This window comes from Aptenodytes patagonicus, chromosome 7, assembly GCF_965638725.1.
Source record: "Aptenodytes patagonicus chromosome 7, bAptPat1.pri.cur, whole genome shotgun sequence".
NCBI lineage: Eukaryota > Metazoa > Chordata > Aves > Sphenisciformes > Spheniscidae > Aptenodytes > Aptenodytes patagonicus.
Genome location: NC_134955.1, coordinates 10,760,778 through 10,779,606, shown reverse-complemented (window position 1 = coordinate 10,779,606; position 18,829 = coordinate 10,760,778). Strand labels below are relative to the sequence as shown.

The 18,829-nt window shown below is 39.0% G+C and overlaps 2 protein-coding genes across 6 annotated transcripts in view; both read right to left on the bottom strand.

Moving 5' to 3' along the window:
* BTBD10 (BTB domain containing 10) overlaps positions 1 to 6,337 on the bottom strand; it is a 30,279-nt gene extending 23,942 nt beyond the window's left edge. For 2 of the 5 annotated variants that reach the window (XM_076343946.1, XM_076343950.1), the window contains exon 1: positions 6,269 to 6,337. The gene's annotated coding sequence lies outside the window, so the exon portion shown is untranslated. The remainder of the gene's footprint in view (positions 1 to 6,268) is intronic. The other 3 variants (XM_076343949.1, XM_076343947.1, XM_076343948.1) reach the window with 3 other exon arrangements.
* Positions 6,338 to 11,320: 4,983 nt separating this feature from the next.
* On the bottom strand, positions 11,321 to 12,484 carry PTH (parathyroid hormone). The gene is made up of 2 exons (XM_076343370.1): positions 12,390 to 12,484; positions 11,321 to 11,594 (listed from the first exon to the last, which is right to left on the bottom strand). Exons 1-2 carry the CDS (start codon positions 12,473 to 12,475, stop codon positions 11,321 to 11,323), a joined length of 360 nt encoding a protein of 119 aa, XP_076199485.1. The 5' UTR covers positions 12,476 to 12,484.
* Between the last annotated feature and the right edge of the window lie 6,345 nt (positions 12,485 to 18,829).

The window sequence follows — 18,829 nt, the reverse complement described above, 5'->3', positions numbered from 1 at the left end:
CTCCTTCCCCCCCCCTTAATTATATTTCTCTTACATTCAATGAAACTTATACTTTTTGGAAGTGAGCCCCAAAGGAATTGAGACTTCTTTAAAACAAAGTTGCTTCTCAAATAAAAAGTCCCTCTCATCATGAAAAATAGAAAAGTTCTTCTGACAAATTTAGATTATCTTAGCTAAATTTAGACCCAATATTTTTTATTACAGGGGACTGGTAGAGAACAAGCTTCTTGAAAACTTTAGTTGCATACGAGTTTTTCTTTCATGTTCAGTTCTAACAAAGAAAACAGATTTTATACCAAGTACACGATCTCCACCACAGTGTTGGGTTTTTTTCCTGTTACCATTTCTATAATTAAACACACTTTGATTGGAAGACTCATATGGTCAGGTGTCCATATAGAGTCAAGAAAGGAAAAAAAATTTTATTTAAAATTACAGGAAATACTCAACTTTCTCATGCAAAAAAAGGCAAAAAGTCCTGATAAGCATTTCATTGTGTATTACCTGGAAATTCAGCTTATCAAAGCACAGTCAATGTGTGATGATACTACACAAACATAGACAGTTATAGGATTTACACACATTTGTTAGGTGTGTTTAGATGCTTAACAAGGAGAAACCTACAACCTATTTCAGAACAGAAAAAGTGTTATTAAGGAGACAAGGGGAAGGAAGGCTGGTTTATAAATCCAGTGGCAAGTTACTTCAGCAGCAGTCATTCAGAACTTAGGTGCAATATGAGGTACCATTTTCATACACAAGCAATACAAAAACAAAGACACCTTTTATCCTGAATTGAAACAAATTGTGTTCATTAGATTGAGTCACTCGGGCAAGATACACAGGGAGTCTTAGTACTCGTGGCAACAACAGGGTTTAGAACAAAAAGCGAAGACTGGCAATCTCCCAGCGGGACACCACAGCTCCCATTCTGCAATCACTCCCAGCTACTGACTACCACAGGGTCCTGCTTCAACTCCTGTACCTGCTGAAGCACCACAATGACAGGCATTTCTTTTCAAGCTTTTGTTTGTTTCCACAAATTCTCTCTTCCCTTTAAAACCATCTAAAAGACTTATAAACACCTCACCCTCTCAGGTATGGACCAAAGCAGGTGCCTTATGGGAAACAGGTTGTCATCCAGCAGCTAGTTCTTATTCATTTCATTGAAGTAAGACGTCAGTATTTGACTTTAGCTTTCACACTGGAAAGATGTATAAAAGCAGCTGTTTTTATGAGAACTGCAGCTGAAAGGACAATTTAAAGTCGCATTCTTGAGTTGTCTCACACTTTCTGACTTCTCCCCATCTTTCATTTAATGAAAGTGACAGATTCAACAGGAGGGTATAGGTTCACATACACTTCAAAGAAAAAGACTGTTTTAAGTAGGATCAGTTCCTCAATCTGCTTTGCTGTGCAGCTACATGCTTAAGCCATTACAAACAATAGATGACAGGAGGACAGAAACAAGCAAATGGGACTGCTCCTCATGAACAACAGTATTCCCTTTTCCCAGCTTAAAGCATATGAGGAACCCCAACAGTGTCACTGATGAAGTACCAGACGGGCACACACCTCAAAACTAGAGCACAGTTATGAAAAGAAGATAAACGATCTGAAAGTGTCTAAAGCCACATCTCATGAGACTTCTAATACAGCTCCAAGCGTGTCACACTATGAACTTGTGAACAAGAAACAGTCTTCCCTCCATCCTCCACTCAGCAGGATCTTAACAAATAACACTTCTCTAAGAAACAATTTGCTGTAACACAGCCAATTATTTTCTTCTTGACCATTGTTGATAGCACTTTTGTGCAGATTATAAACAAATGTATTTATCAATTTTATTTCAGGTTTTAACAAACCTGTAAGACCATAAATAAGGAATATTTTTTGATGCTTTTCTCCATTGAAAATAGAATTTTTCAATTAGCAAATGCTGTATAAATTCTGTAAAGTAACTAACTAGTCCTCCTGATTAATTTTTAAAGACTTCTGCAAATCTACTTTTTTCTGCAATAGAAAAGAATATGTTTCAATTGTGGTTCAAATGACACTTTTTTTTTTTGCATGGATTCACACTGTGGGCAATAAAGAAAGCGTTCTTTGCGGAACATTCTGGCCTTGCACATAAAACAAAAAATTGCAAGAGTACGTGGCCCCAAATATTATTCAATGCCTCCCATGAAGTCAAGGAACTGTATCTGAAATGTTGGTAAAGGCGAAAAGGCACTCAGAGCATATGAAATAAAGAAAAAAAAAAATCAAATCCAAATATCCTTTGTAGATCACAAAACATTGCCATATTGGCCAAACTGATTGCCATTCTAAGTAGCTGATAAGCAATTCTCCAGGTGTAAAGAATGATTGGGTTTGGGAGGCTAATAGTCCATGTGGTAGAGCCACCCCAGGCATTGCAAAATACAGTAATTAATGTGTTTACACCACTACTTGAGGAGCTTGTGAAAGGATGTATCATACATTAAGTTGTAATAGCTGTAGAACAGATTATGTTAAATAATACTTAAAGCATATTCAGTTCTGTGCCATGACAAAATACAATGCACAAAAGATGCACAGCAGATTAAGCAAGATTTAGACAGCATCAGATGCTGGACAGAAATGGACACATACTTTTGTGAGATGCAGGACTTGCACTCTTCAAGGTACTGCAGGCGGGGAAAAAAAACATTCTCTGGAAATCTTTCAGGAAAGAACCAATATCAATATGTTTCAAGCCAGCCAGCTGCACTATATTTATTGAGAATGAAGGCTGCAAAGCTCTGGAGTCTTACTAAAAAGGATTATTAAAATAGCCTGAAGTTTTGAGGCAGAGGCCCAAGATGTCATCTTCTGGACACCAGCTTATCAGGTGGAACAAAGAACTGATTGCTCCAGCTGTCAGTACAGGAGACAACATTCAGATAACTAACAGGTAATACTTCAGGCAACTACTCAGCTTTAAGCCTTGGTCAGAAGCATTTCCTAAAGCAGGACAGGTTTCAGAAGCTCATCTGCTCTAACCTGCTCCATCAGTGAAATACACTGTAAAGGTGAACCAAAATAATCGGAAAGATCCAATAGACAAGTAACCAGCTAGGACAAAAGCTGCATTAGTTGTGACAGAGAAACTCCAAGATTCAGATTATTTAGACTTTCTGTAAGGGGTGACAGTCTGCTGTTTGCTGCCTCTAGTCATCAAAGCACAAAAGCAGCAACAACAAAAACTAACTTACAAGTAAGATTTACTGAGAATGCAAGCACAGTGACATTACATCCTAATTAAGAAATACAGTTCAAAGTACACATGCTCATAATGCAAACACCATATATCATGGAAATCCACACCTGTCAAGTGAGTTTCTTGCAAACTAGTGCAGACATCAGCCACAATTCAGCCACATAAAGTAGCTTTATAAATTATCATCATTGAAATGTTATCAAACTCACAGTGATTAAAGCATAGCTAAGAAACATCCTTTGCAATACAGTCTCAACATTAACACAGGAGGTCAGGATTGAAGCTTCTCTCAATAATTAAAAAAAAAAAATCAAGCAGTCACGTGAAGCTGATGATATTCCTATTTCTACAGCACCAGGAGCAACTGATATCCAGTGACTATCTTGCAAGCTTTAACTTTGTAATTCTTAAAAGCAACATGACGATAAAACACCTATCTGATATCGTAAGCCTAAAAAGCAAGAGCCAGATGATACCCAACTCCCCCTCTGCATTAGGATTCATTGTGTAAAATCAGCCTACATCTACCTGTAAAAAGATCAGTGGATTGAGCAACTTCTCCCACACAAAAGCAGAATCGTGGTTCCACTGCAAGAAAAAGGAACAGAACCTAATTTCTTAGTGCTACTACTAGCCCCATCCCCTGTGGCCCACCAATATAAAACAGAAAGCAGACACAGGGCTCCATAACATTCAGCATTAGTAACAGGATGAACAGCATGAAACAGAGTATCAGGTAGACTTCTTGAAGAAACAAGCAAGATCTATACCCATGGTTGTACCCAGCAGTAACAATACATCTCAGTGAGCAAGAAAATCCCAAATAATTTTTCACATTTTAAATGAATTCTAAATTAGCTTTTGATTTTATACATATTTTAAAGAGAGACATACTTCTATTGATAAGCAACAGGCCAAGATTTAAGCAACACTGCTAAAGGAAAGCTGTGCTGAAAGAAATTAGCACATAATGAGATTTTGATTTTTGTGTATGCATACAGGACAAAAGAGCCCCAGCCTCAAGCATACAATCTATGAAAGCATACAGTTTATTACAAAGTGACAGAAAAAACAACAGTGATGACATTTGTGACTAATTTAATAAGCAGTGCCATCCACACATCAGCTGTTTACCATTTTCAAATGCAATGGCACCTAAAAGGAAAACTGGACTTCAAGAAGGAATTTAACATGTGATATGAGAGGTGCTTTAACTTGTCGTCTATCTTAACCCCCAGTTTCCCTGGCATTAACACACTGGGCAAAAGCACAAATACAAACATGTGCTGAAAAAACTCGTAAGAACAGTCTCAAACAGCATCATCAGTAGATGGCAATGACGACCACAGGCAGGATGTAATAGACTATAATGAGTGTGAGACAGAAATGGGACAAATCAAGAGGTAATATGGAAAGGGTTTTGGCAGGAGATTTGTGTGTCTTAATAGAAAATAAAAATTCTCTGTGATGTTTTGCAAGGAAGAGACCTAGTCAATGACAAATCCACACTGACAGACCTGCAAAACAAATACAGTGGAACAGTTTTCTTTAACTACAGAGAAATGGTTAAAAAAAGAAAAAGAAAAAAAAATCAGCCAGTTCTTTTTGACTGTACTGTATAGTTCAAGTTATATGAATTCAAGGTAACCTACACAAGATGATGCAGAGACAGATTTTTAGCTCAAATAAAACAAGTGTGAACTATCAGGTTATGCACTTTGAATAGTGTGAAGTTGATAATTTGAACTGTATTTCTGGATCATCTAATTCAATAGCAAATTGAAGAGAGAAAGAGGGTCTTCCAGGGAAAGGATCACCAAAGGTGAAGCAACAACAGAGATAACTACTCTTTAAACGAATCACTGAAGATGATTCACGAAGAAAAAAGGCAAACAAAAATAAGGAAAACAGAAGATGACAGTCAAAAGGCTACCAAGAAGCCAGGTTTTAAGCATGTAGTTGAATTCGTAAGAGGCAGCCACCAATAAAGAACAAAAAGATACAATGCTCAACCACTACTTTGGACAAAGAAGCCAGACAAGTGACAGAAACAAACCTGGAAAAGGTCTATGATAGAGCTGAATCCAAATTCTGAAAGAAAAGAGTTCTGAAGTGACATGTTTGATGGGATCAGAAATGAAAAAGACGCAGAAGCAATAGCTAGAAACAAAAGTAAATTTAAAGAAAAAAAAGTAATGAAAGGCAACTGCAACACATAATTGTACTATGACAGATTTCTCATACAAGCAATTGATATTTTCTGCAAATAAAATATGGTTACGTGGAAAAAAGTTTTATAAAGATATTGAACTCATTATGAAATCATCTGAGTAGGTAAATCAATGCTCAGGGATTACGCAAAGTAAGTATGCTCAGGAGTTACATGATAGCTATCAGGCAGTCCGAAGCAACAATACTGTTTCTGTACAGCCCTCATAGCAATTGCAGGTTTTACCAATAAACATTACACGATTAAAACCAGCAATTTAAGTAGTGTTCAGCCTACTCATGACACCACACGCAATAGAGTTATCAAGGCACAGCGACCTGACGAAGGTACTCTTTCTATGGTGCTTTTAAAGCGTAAAAGCTTCAGCAAGCGATCTGCCTCAGGCGACGGGGAAACCCGAAGCAAGGCCCGCGGACAGACGTCATGCCTCCCGAGGCCGGCTGAAGCGCTCTGAAACGCCTGTGGGCGACTCACAGGGGCCCCTCAAAGGGGCAGGGGCGGCCGCCACTCGCCCGGGCCGGCAGCACGGCAGAGCCACGGACGGGCCGGCCTCCCGCAAGCCCTGCGGGGGAACAGCCCAGGAGCCGCGGCCAAGAGCCGGGCCGGAGGGGCACGCCGCCGCCCGCGCCGCCCGCACCCACCGCCGGCTCCGCGGCAACGGCCCCGGCCGCGGGGGAGCGGCCCGGCGGCCCCGGCACACGGCCTCCGCGCAGCGGCGTTCCGCGCAGCCCGACCGGGCCGGGCCCTCCGCCGCCCCCCCGTCGCGTCGCGTCGCGCCGCCTCCGCCCGCCACTCACCCGCGCGGCGCCGCGGCCGAGCCCCCGTCTCCCGCCGCCACCGGCCGCTGCACCCAGGCCCGGCAATCGCCGCCGCCAGCTCTCGCGAGAGCCGCCCAACGCGCAGAGCAGGAGGAGGCGGCGGTGCCGAGATCTCACGAGACTTGCGGAGCAGGGGGCGGGGCGAGGCCGGGCGCGAGGCGACGCCGTTGCTAGGGGCGGGCCGGCGCGGTGAGGCGGCGGTTGCTACGGTGTCGCCGGCCGGCGGCGGGCCGAGCCCGGGGCTGCCTGAGGGCCGCTGCCGCTCCGGGGGGCCGCGCCGCGCCGCGGGCAGCGGGCGGGGGCCAGATCGCGATCCCGCCGGGCGCCGCCGCAGGGTGTGCGGCCAAACAGGCGGAGCCTCCGCCGAGGGTGGAGGCTGCCGGTCTGAGAGGCGGTGCTGGAGAGCGAGCGCCACCCGCCGGCGGGAAGAGCTGCTCCTCGCCTGCCGCCACGGAAAGGTAATTGGGAAAGACGAGGCAGATGAGCCAAACTTTGCCCTGTAGAGCTACACTGAGGGGATGATGACTGGGCAGCTGCCTTCCCGCTGGAGCCCTGTCAGTGTTTACACACAGGTGTTCCGAGGAACAACCGTTACCGGTATTACATGGCAGCATGTACCCAGCACCCAGGCCTCTAGTGTAGCCCCGTGGTACTCTGGCACCTGCATCCATCTATCCCTGCCGGGCATAGAAGAAAAAGCCAAAGAAGGATATAATACAGTTTAGCTAGACGAGCTGACATCTTTGCTATCTCAACCTTCATCGTAAAACTGATTCCTGGTTTAAATCAGAACTGTAATTTTTAGGTTTGTACAGCCCTGTTGGTTATATGGAGTCTGTGTAACCTGCAGTCTATTTAGGGCTATAATTAGTGGATGTGGCTTTTGTTCCATAATACCCCAGCAGAACTATCATGTCCCACATTGCTGGCAACTTCAGTGTAATGAAGTGTCAGAGTTAAGATGACAGTTAAGCCCTTTGCATTCCTCATGGAGGGGAACAAAACGATACCAAGCCCCAACTGTATTCAGATCTAAAGACAACATTTGTCTCTTTTCTAAGATAATTCTCCATAGCATCATTATTAAATACAGGCAGAGCTTAAGTTCCATATCAGGTGAAAGTACTGTAGAACTCCAGACAATAATATATTGAAGCAAATTGGAATTAGTGGAGAGTTTGGGAGGAGGAAGAGAAGGAGCACATCTCTACCCAAACTTTTTAGTGTTCATCTGTTCTCCTTTGTGCACTGTGGGAAGCCAGTTTGGTTGCACAGTGGATACTTTGGGGCAGCCCCAGTGTGAAGATCAACCACCGTGTATGGGGTCTTCTCAGAGTCTCATAAAATGCTATTCTAAGCCACTGTTGGACCAGACCTCCCAGGTAAAACATGCAGGTAAGAGGGAACATGAATCTATATCCTACTGATGAGTATATTCACCTTAAGCAGGGGTTCTGATTTAACGTCTGGTGGAGGAAGTTGACAAATTTGCTATCAGATTCCAGAGACTGGAACTCTACAGCCAATGCCTCTCGTGTGCTTCTTATATATCTTACAGAGCATCCTCCTCTTTCAGGGACACCTAGGTATTAATCTAAAGATTCAGTGAGTGTACACCTCTGGACTTGCCTGATGCATTAGCAGATCTGACTGCTTGACGCAGGGAATATTAGACAGACAGGTTGTATACCTTATGCTCATTGGGGAGAGGAGGGAAAGAGGGGGCAATAGAGCAAGGATTTGTGTCTTTGCTATATTAAAATGCCCCATAAAAGACACAAGCTTTGCTACAATATCCAGCAAAACATGAATTTGGTAAACAAATTCTCTTTTCCATCCTTTAACAATAACCACAGAGATAAACCACACAGTTCTAGAAATCCACCAGCAGAACAATGACGGCCAAGCAGCCCACAAAAGCTGTTAGAATGCGCTAACTAGGCAAGGAGTCAGATGTTACGTGCTGTTTGTGAGCTGAGCAATATTAAACAGCAGTATTTACAACAGCCAAAGCTAGAAGCAGCTAAGAAAGCCAAACCACTAGCAGTTAAATTACCAGCACTAAGTTTTATCTACAGATCTTACAGTTTATCTAGTTTTTATTAGAGTTCTTGTGATTTTGGTTTTGTTAATTTTTCATGGGTTTCTGTTTTTTTTTCACATTCTACTGTTTTACTTCCCCTGAGGATGGATATTGATATTAGTGCTTCTTGTTCCAATCGGTCATGAGTAAGAGACACGATTATATTTTTTTTCACTGAGAATTTTATAAAAAACAGGTGTGTACAATAGATATCCATCTGCACAGGGTAGGTCTTCAAGGACACAGGTCTTGGCAAAAAGCCCTTGTCAGATCACAAAGCAAGGTTTTCTGCCTTGAAAGGAAGTATGTACATAGAAACCACATTCTTTTAGTGTCCCTATTATTTCTTACTATCCTCTTTATAGTCCCCTTAATCCATGAAAGAGAGATGACCAAAATTGCACGTGTTAGTCCAGATGAAGATGAATATTTGCAATGTATCATGGTATTAAAACATTTTTGATACCATCCTCTGCCCCACTCAACATTTTGCTGTTTTGACTGCTGCTACACTGATCAGAGGTTTAAGCTGAAAAGCCATAACAAATCTGTTGTCTAGATAATTACCATTAGTAAGTAATTTCATTCAAATTACGTCTTTTTTCTAATGGGCGTTACCTAGCACTAATTCATCTGCCACTGTGCTGTCTTTAGTCCTTCTGAAGAGTCACACTGTATGTGGGCAAAGCAAACATGATTTTAGCCATAAATGAGACAGTGCTGAGCATGGTTTGTCTGTGGCCATATTTCTAGCTAAACGATGTTCAGTCGTGCATCATCTGTCTCTGACCCTGAAGCCCTTTGTAAGCAACAAGTATTTTTTTAAGTGTACAGAAAATTTAAATATTTATGTAAGCATCTTCCATCTACTGGATAGCTGAAGATTAGGAAGAACAAGTTGTTTAGATAATAGAATTCTTTGTTTAGATCAAAATGAAACAGTTTATGAATTTGGCACTTGAAGATTATATAGTTTCTGCACGTGTCATTATTGTAAGGGGACATAAATAGGTTTGTGCTAGGTAGACACCTTTTGTTTAACCATCAGTATGATTTTGTGTGCAGGAAAGACAAAAGGAAAAATAAAAATTGCTTTCATCATTATTTTTGTATTTATATTGCTGTAATAAGATAAAGTGGCTTAATAATCTTGCCCCAAATGCTGAATTATATCAGAATAGTTACAGGTCAGTCAGTTATTATGCTTTAAAATAATGTCCAAGAGCTTTTGGTCCACTTTATTTGGTAATACATAAGTGAGACATAGGTACAAAAATGCAATTTTATTTCTTTAAGTTAGCACAGATGTCTGATAAAAGAATAAATAGAAAGTGCACTTTAAGGCCTCGATTCTACAAATAGACAAGTGGCATAGAACCCTTGGCTGTGTGTGGGGCATACCAACGTGCACGGGCATACCATCTGCTTGCAGCATCAGGGCCTTTACATTACTAAAAGTATAGCCAAGATATACTACAGTTCACTAGTTACAAGTACCTTTCTAGCCTCCAGCAGATTGCATTTATATTTGTAATGATTTATGTGTTTTTTGCTAGGTTCCCCAAGGTGTGCTAGACATGAAACAAGCAAATAAGAAGTGATATGAGAACATACATATAGACACTTAGGCTTAGAGCAGCAATTCATCTAAGTTTGAGCTCTGGCAATGGCAAATTTGGAGGCAACCACCATTATTCCTACTGAGAAAATGTTCTTATTAGTCAGAAATGATTGAGGGTCCTAAGCACATATGTGCATATACCATTCAAAATAATTTTGTATTTGCTGCTTTTTTAAATTATTGTTATCGTAATTGATTTTTTCCATCCATATTTATGTCCGATTCTTTTTGAGTCCTGCTTAGAGTTTGAATGTATTACAGCTAATGGTTCCTCTCCCAGGTTGATTTCTGCTTGTTAATGGTTCTCATTTTGGGGATTTGGCAAACTGAGATCCCAATTCTACAAAAAAATGCATATGAGTGATTTTATTTATGAGAGCCACTGGTCTCACAAACAACAAATACTTACGCATGAAGCCTAACACAATATACAGAAATTCAGAGAATAGATAGTTTACAGAGAAAATGAGGGACAAAAAATATATATTGCAAGATTTTTGTTTCAATTGTAATTGTCTGGTATAGAATCATTTCCCAATTCTATAGTTAGGGCCATGCTTAGATATGTGCTACCATCTCTGCTCCCACTGTTTCTGCAGTTAATTATAGGTTATCATCTTTTGGAGGAGGGGAAGGTAATCAAACCTTCCCTTCATTTCAGTAGTTGTAAAATTTCATTCTTCTATTTAATACAGAATTTGTTTTAATTTTATCCCATTGTACTTTAATCTTAAGCTTTGCCTTCCACTTTAATTTTTCATGTTTGCACTCTTTAATCCTAAATTATTATCATGCAGCTTTTGCTATGTAATTAATGTTTGTCTGATTTTAAGCCTTCTTCTGAAAATAAATGTGGATTCAAGTTTACATATTTTCATTAGTACAAAGTTAAACAAAATTTAACCCTAGGCAAAATGGTGCCCTATTCTGGAGACAGGTTCTACTGCATTTATTCATTGTTGGTTAATAGTACAAGTGGGCCTAGTGATTACATACAAATGCTGTCCATGTAAGAGTAGTAGAACTGGTCTTAAATGATTTTTCAACTTCTTACTGTTTTGGGTTTCTTTTTCTTTTTATGCTGGGAATGTATAAGATACATTAGCCATTTAAAAGATACCCAGAAATTAGCAGCAATGGTCATGGGTGGACTGTAAATACATTTTATTATTTGGTTGTGAAATGTCTAACTCAATGGGGCTACAATCTTGAATGGAGCCTTTAATCCTTATTGCAGTTTGAATAAATAATAATAAAATGCCCTACTTGATCAATGATATACAGACACGTGCTTACTTGGACAGACATAATGCTCTGGCTTATTTCATTATGGCTTTGTTTTAAAGAGTACATCCATGTAAGCTTTGTCCAGATCGATGGATTTCTTCTGCATTGCTGCCCGCAAATGCTCAGGGAGCAGCCTCCGACTTCTTATCTCACCCAGGACAATATCATCCTTGTTTCGAGGTCTCTGGGTTCTAGCATCCTCGAGGGCACTGTGTACATCCTGCAGTTTCATCTGAAGCCAGTCCTGTCTCTCCACGGTGTGTCGATGCTCTCCAAGATTATGCATTAATTGCATCTCACTCACTGATCTTTTCCTGAATGAAAGAAAAGCAAAGAAAGAGACTCATAGTGGCCCCTCTTGAATTCTAGATCTTCACTCAAAAAACCAGGTTTGGGAACTTTTGTGAGGTATCGCAATACAGAGCCATAGAACCTACCTTTCTAATTTGTAAGGGATAGAATAACATCTGGAGACGAGAAGGAGGGTGGATGGTGATTTGTTATTGGTAGTGGATATATTAGTGAGAAGGCATCAAAAATGGGAAGTAGTCCAGTTTGTGACAATGTTGTTTGACTATATATTTATGATTTATTTTAACTGTTGTAGGTGAGCCTAGGGCTTATACGATAATAGGTAACTGGTTAACAACACTATGGCATTTATTCAGTGGTAGTTTTCTGTGAACACTAGAGCTAAGGAAACATGATTTCCTGTGGATTTGTGTCTCGGTGCTGATTGATGTTAGTGTCTAAGTGCAAGTTCCAGCTAGATTCTCGCACAGTAAAAAAGATGCTCTCCTGTGTAGACCCCCCCCAAGCATCTAATAAGAGATGCAGCTTACCCAATGATATTCCTAAGAGAACACTTATATGATTTTTCTCCCTCTACTCAGCTGCCTATTTTAAAAAAATGTGTAAGAACTCAGAGTATCTGAGATCTCTACAGCTGTATCTAGAGGACAGAGTTTGGCCAGCTTGGCCAAAGGGTTCAAAAGCAGGGTCAGAAAGACTCGCATAGACATAAACTCACATACAGACAAACCAACCATGTTCTCAAGAACAGCTAAAGTCATCCTCCAAACTTTGGAAGTGTATAATAATGTACTTACATCATTGGTCTTCCATCAGAGTTTGTAAAAAAGCATATGGCATATAAAATGATTGCAGTCTTGGCCAGATTTTTTATAGAAGTCATTTTGTCTACAAAGATAGAAATGAATACATGTATAAATCTGTATTTCAAGTAATTTCTGTTAATTCCAAAGAAATTTAGTTTAGAAAAAAGTTGAAGAAAGACATCAGAGAAGTGATTTTGAAATTTTTTTTTTGTGATATGTGTTAGAGCAAGGAATGCAGACAAAGAATTTAGTTCCAATACTAATTTTGTGAGCAACTTACTGGTACTTTATAGGCAAGTCTAAGAACTTTGGCCAGCCTTAGTTGCCCTGCATCATCATCATATAGGTACCCATCTCTTGGATAATTGGGTGAAAAGCACCCTGTTCTTCCATTAATACTACTATTATTATTAAAAATCATATGCTCCGAGTATGTTGAAATTTCACTAGCTATGCAAGTGAAAAGTTTTGTTCTTTTATCTATTTCTTTTGCATATTCTTTAGAATGAAGAGGCTGGCACTTTTCTTGACAATTTTGCATAGAGGCATCACTCTACTGAGTTATGTCATTCCCCATTTAATTACATAAGAGAAATCAGAACTAAGCCCCTCATTTTTTTCAGTGATAATCCTTCATTGCCAGTATGAATTCCACTCCGCTTTGTACATCATCAGCAAAACTGCCACTTGGGATATATTTGGAAAATACTTATTACTGATGACGCTACAACAGGCAGAAATGACAAAGTCCAAATACCAGTTTCCAGTTTGGATTTTCAGTATTGGCAGCCAGAAAAGGCATCTTTTTGTTATAGCTTAAGAAATTTGATACAGAGTAACTGAAACTTAAGAAATATAAAACTCCACAATGCCATTTTTGCAATATTTTCTGCATCTCTACTCTAGGTCAGAAAAGCATTTATTACATGGTATCTTACATGAGAGTATGAATGTGGTCCTAGCAGTCCATCAAACCCAATATTACAAATTCAGGAGTTGGATTCACTTGAAGATATTTCTAACTGTCTCAGATTTTTTCATTTCACAAATTTGGTTCAGATAATAAAACAGTTTGATCTTACTAATATTCACTTTATTTTTAAGAGTCTGAAAAGAAGCTAATGTAAAAATGAATAAAGAATCAATGATAAGATTTACTAAATAAGTCTTCTAGAGAACTTGGAAATAAAGTAGAGTATACTTACCAGATAGTATCTTAAACAGATTTCTGGTTTGGGTATGTCGCCAGATGACTGTCTCTTGATGTCAAGTATATTTAAAGACTACTGAATTGGTTTAGTGGACCCCTTTAATGTAACTTTAAAATAGAGCTTCTAAGTAACTTAGAAGCCCTTTTATTGTCTCAGTTGATGTCACTCTCAACACACACCCTCCTGACCCTCATGTACCCACCCTCGGATGCTTTTGTTAATTTGGCATTTACAGGGAAAAGAAAGGTCTCAGCAAAAAGAAAGTATCCTGGGTAGCTGTGAAGAAGTTTGACTTTTAAATTTAGATTCCCTATTCCTCATAGATTTGTGCCCAAGATAACATGATCTCTGAAGCTGGTGGAAGGATTCGCAAAGAAAACTTTGTGTTGTTAAATGCAGGCAGGTAAAACTTAAATTAGGCAGTGAGGTTAGTGATCTACAGATGCAAGACTAAAACAAAATATTGGAAAGCTAACGTCTATAATACTTGTGGGAAATAAGAATCGTCACTTAAGGTCAGATACTAGATTTCTTTGTGAAAGAATATACTGGAGAGGAGCAGAAGCTCCAAGATAATAGAGGATCATGTTTTTAATGAGAAGCTGGTGGTACTGAAAAGTGGTTAAAATACAGTGTTAGACCCTCACTGTTGTGTTATACCTATACCTATGAATATCCCTGAATCTCTCAAATGCGCTAGATAAAATGGAGGCATTTGAAGAGGCTGCGATATAAATTAGTACTTTATAAATTTTGGAAAAGAAATATCGAACTCTTTGCCTACATTCCGAGAAGTGAAATGTGTAAATCAGCAATACTTTCCCATATGTATGAAGAAAGATTATTTTTGGCTGCAAGATATTTTTCCTACATTAGATGCTTCTTCTGAGTTCCAGCATATTTCTCCAGGAGAAAAAAAAAAAGTTTACATCTGCATATTTTAACACACTATTTGGAAGCTATTATTACTTTAACCATGAATGCTTTTTCGGTTATGCTATATACCTGTTGTATTTCACAAAGAGGTAAAAAAGATATTTTATAATATCGATTTGCATAGATGGTATTCTCATGGGGAAAGGAAGGAAAGAATCAGAAACTCCAAAAAGCTCTAAAGAGATCTCATGGTTCCCTCAGTAAATAGTAAACTGAGAAGTAAAGAAATAAGCCACTCAAACAAGTTCAAGAAAACAGGGTAGAGGTGGCTTCCAATATTATACTGTCAGTTGTCAATATCCTTCCACCCACACAAAAAGAAAGCATACAGAGGTTTATGGGGATGATATGTTTTGTTAGGAGATTTGTATCTGATGTGGCTGCTAGGGATACTAACCTGAAGGCTTTAGTGACTAAAAATGTACAATGGACATGGCATGCCAGGAAAGGATTTGAAAAATCTCTACACAGTTGATAGTGAAAGGCTCAATTTTTAGATTTTACCATAACAAACATATGCAAAACCTTAACGCAAAGCCTCAAGGCAGTATTTTTACAGAGGCCTGGCATTCATATGGAACCTCTAGCATATGACAGCAAGGACAAGCATTAGAAAATCTAGTGTCTGTATACAAAAAAATCATGCTTTCATATAAACTGTCAGCAACTGATGGCAAAAATTGGCAATAAGGCATTAGTAACAATTGCAAAATGAGTGTTAGCAGACTGGAGTTGCCGACGTTATTCTTTTAGTCGCAGTTGCATCACTTACAACACACATGTATATCTGGAAGAGACCCCAGGCTGGAGCTTTGAATAAAACTGAGACAGAGAAGACACCAGAGTATGATGTTGTAATTGAAAATACTTAATTCACTTCAGACAACTTACAGTATGTTAGTGCAGATGCCCTTAAACAAGATGTAATTTTAGCTGGCTTATTTGCTGCATACCTAGTCTTTAAAACAACTCTGAAATAGGATTTCTTATTCATTGCCATTTTTATTCAAAGGTACTAAATAGGTTGTACCTAAAATCTCAAACAAAGTTGGCTAAACTTGATACTTTAAAAATATTCACATGTGAAAAAATACGCAAGACAAATTAGAATTGCACTGTTTGCCTCAGATGAGTGAAGATACAAAAATAATAAAAATAATAAAAATATGAAATATATACCCCACTATTTGTAAACAAATAGAGCCTGTGATGGTAATTAAATAAACTTCAAATTACAGCTCAAAATTGGCATAGCTTTATCTGTAGATGCAGAAAAAATAACTTACTTGATTTGGATTATTATCCCTGATATCCAGAAATGATGTTATTTGAAAATACAGCTGCTAATAACTTATCCCATGTCATCTATATTTGCTAAACTTGGCATATCAAATGTGGGAATGACAGGTAATGGACCAAATGAATGTAGTTCTTTTACAAAATACTGTAATTGTGTACATTTTTGTTTGGACACAGCATATCCACTGTGTAATGATGAGCTGAAAATGGTATTAAGCTCTTTTAATGTTTCAGAAATACGATGATTCATGTTCAGATTCAAATTTTTCTCTTCTTAAGCATCCCTTTAAAAAATTCAGACCTCTTTTGGGCACTACTTATTGGAAGAGCTGAACCCAGGAAACCCAAGCCCAGAAAACCAGGGCTAACACCTGCTGAAATGCTGTTCAGTAGGAGGCTTAAGACTACACAAATTTATAGACACTACAGTGAAAAGGAGGTATATAAACTTTTATGACAGAAAGAAAAAACAAAATATTATCTCCTCAATGAAAAGGCATTTCATGATTCTTTGTAGGTATAAGACTGTGTATATAAATACAATGGCAAAATATGAGTGAAAAAAACCCCAAGTTTCTTAGGAAATTACCTTCTACTAGTGAGGGTACATTTCTAGTGCCTACAAATCAGGACTGACTTACAGGAGACAATTTTTGCTTCTCTTGGAATAAGAGGAGGGAAAACATAGTGGATTCTGAGTTTCCATATTCTGAAAACAGCAGGCTATGAATGAGTCAATGCATGAAACAGTGGGTACAACTGAATAGAGCAGTCAAGAAACTATAAACTGTTAAATGTTTCAGGTATCTACCAGACAAAGGCAACCGATTCAGAAATTGATTGCAAAGTATTGGTGTGTATGTTGCATTATCAATACTGAAATTTCTTTTCCTTTAGAAGAGGAAGAAGTGAGAGCGGGTAACTTTTTATGAGACGTAGGTTGAAATACAATAATGCTTAGAAGATTGTAGTTCAAATTTGTGATTATTTTGTCAGGTACTCCAGCAAACTGTCTTAGGCTAGATCTAAGCTTGAACTGAGTGTTCTCTTTTATCACCATCTAAAACCATAGAATGTTATACTGGAAATGAGACAATACAGCAATGTACTCCAGAGTTTATTACAGTAATGGCTTCTCTATGCCATGAAGCATTACAGACATCAAAAAAGGGCATGGCACTTCTGAAGATGAGGGAGAGGGCTGAAGAACTGAAGATGCTGGAATCACAGTGTGAGAGGGAAGAGCTGACCACAGCCTCTGGGCCTCTGACAAGACTTTTTCTTGATCAGTCAGAGAACCACCCTTCCCTGACCTTCCCTTATAGATTGTACAGATACTTGAATCAATTGTGCATGAAAAAATCTCTGTGTTGCTTTGTTTGCAGGTAGCATGCCACTTACGTTGAATTTGTGCCATAGAATGTAATCAGACTCCAGGGTTGAAAACAAGCAGAAAGCAATTAGACAGATTTTACAGCCAGGTAGGTGAACAATGGCCATATTCTAAAAATTCTGAATTCTTTATAATCTACTTCATATATTCTATTCATTTTGTCAGGGAAAAAAATTGTACTGCATCTTGAAATTAAACACATCCTGAGGTACATTACTCGAATATGGTTAGAGGACTCAAAGCTTTCTAGAGTTATACTCTTAAGTGACTGAAGCACATTTTCACAAATCAATTATGTAATCTGGTGTATTAATATTCCTACAGAATTCTTCATCCTCTAGATTTGTCTTAAAAACTGCAATCAGATTATTTCTGTGCTGTTTACAAAAGCAGGCTTTTTCCACTTTGCTTGTTCCAGTGGGTAGTTCCAGATAAAATGCTTTCTAACTGCAGCTATGGCTTAGAGAATATTAGTAGATCATTGAGCAAGGGACAAAGTAATTGGTGACACACTGGATGATTGGTGAGGCAACCTTTCTAAATGTGTCCAAGGAATGTTTCTGCCTTGACACAATGAAAAGCCAAAGTGACAGACAGTAAACTCTTTAGAACTTCATTTGATTGACAAGATTTGTGGCTTTTCAAATACCACAGCAGCATGTTTGGTAATTTATGTAAGCAATGTTGGGTATCTTCAGGTGTTTTTTGGGTTCTTGCAGCTAGATGAAGCTTCAACCATATGCCAGTTTCCAATTAGATAAAAACCAGCACAGACACTTATGTGAAAATCAAAAGATAGCCTGTCATGTTTTAGTTTGTGTTCAGTCTGCTTCATACAATGTGTTTGTTGCAGCTACTGGCAAATGTGAATTCGGAAATAATTGCTTGCCAGTGTATTCTTCTCCAGTTACATAAAATCTTTCATCTGAGAATAACAACGTTCCTGAACCTCCCTGCTTTCTTTCTGAGGAAAGTATATACTGATGATGTTTGTTTCTAGGTTATGGACATTTAGGCAAAGACACTTTAAATGCAAACACCAGTGAGAAAAAGGTCGGAGAGAAAACAGAAGCTGGCAGATTCTAGTCCCAGTCACCTGACTTTAAGTACACTTGCTTACCTAGGGAGGTAAAGGGGACACTGTAATGATAATTGTGATCCAGATTATTTCTAGAGTTTTCACTGATTAAGTGAAACATATACAATGTCTGAATGGACACCCCCTTTTTCTCTCAATATAACTTAGCTATGTTATCTAACAGAGCTATCCAGTTTATCATGGAATTTCTCTATTGACCTATCATGGACATGCCAGGCTTTGATGATATGATCATGGATGTATGAGTGTTTGCTCTCTGCATGCCACCCTATACCATGGCTGCATAGAATTTCACATAGCATTACATGGCTGTTTTGAAGCCTAAATGGAGAGCCCTGCTTACCTCATCTCTCTCTCATGAGAAGAATCTGAAGCTTGATGAAACAGCCCAGAGCAGCCTGGAGGAATGCTAAAATGGCTGTCGAGGAAAGTCATGCAGATGAGGTACCTCTTAGTCTCTACAGAGACATATTTCAGTGGTCAGTAACAAAAG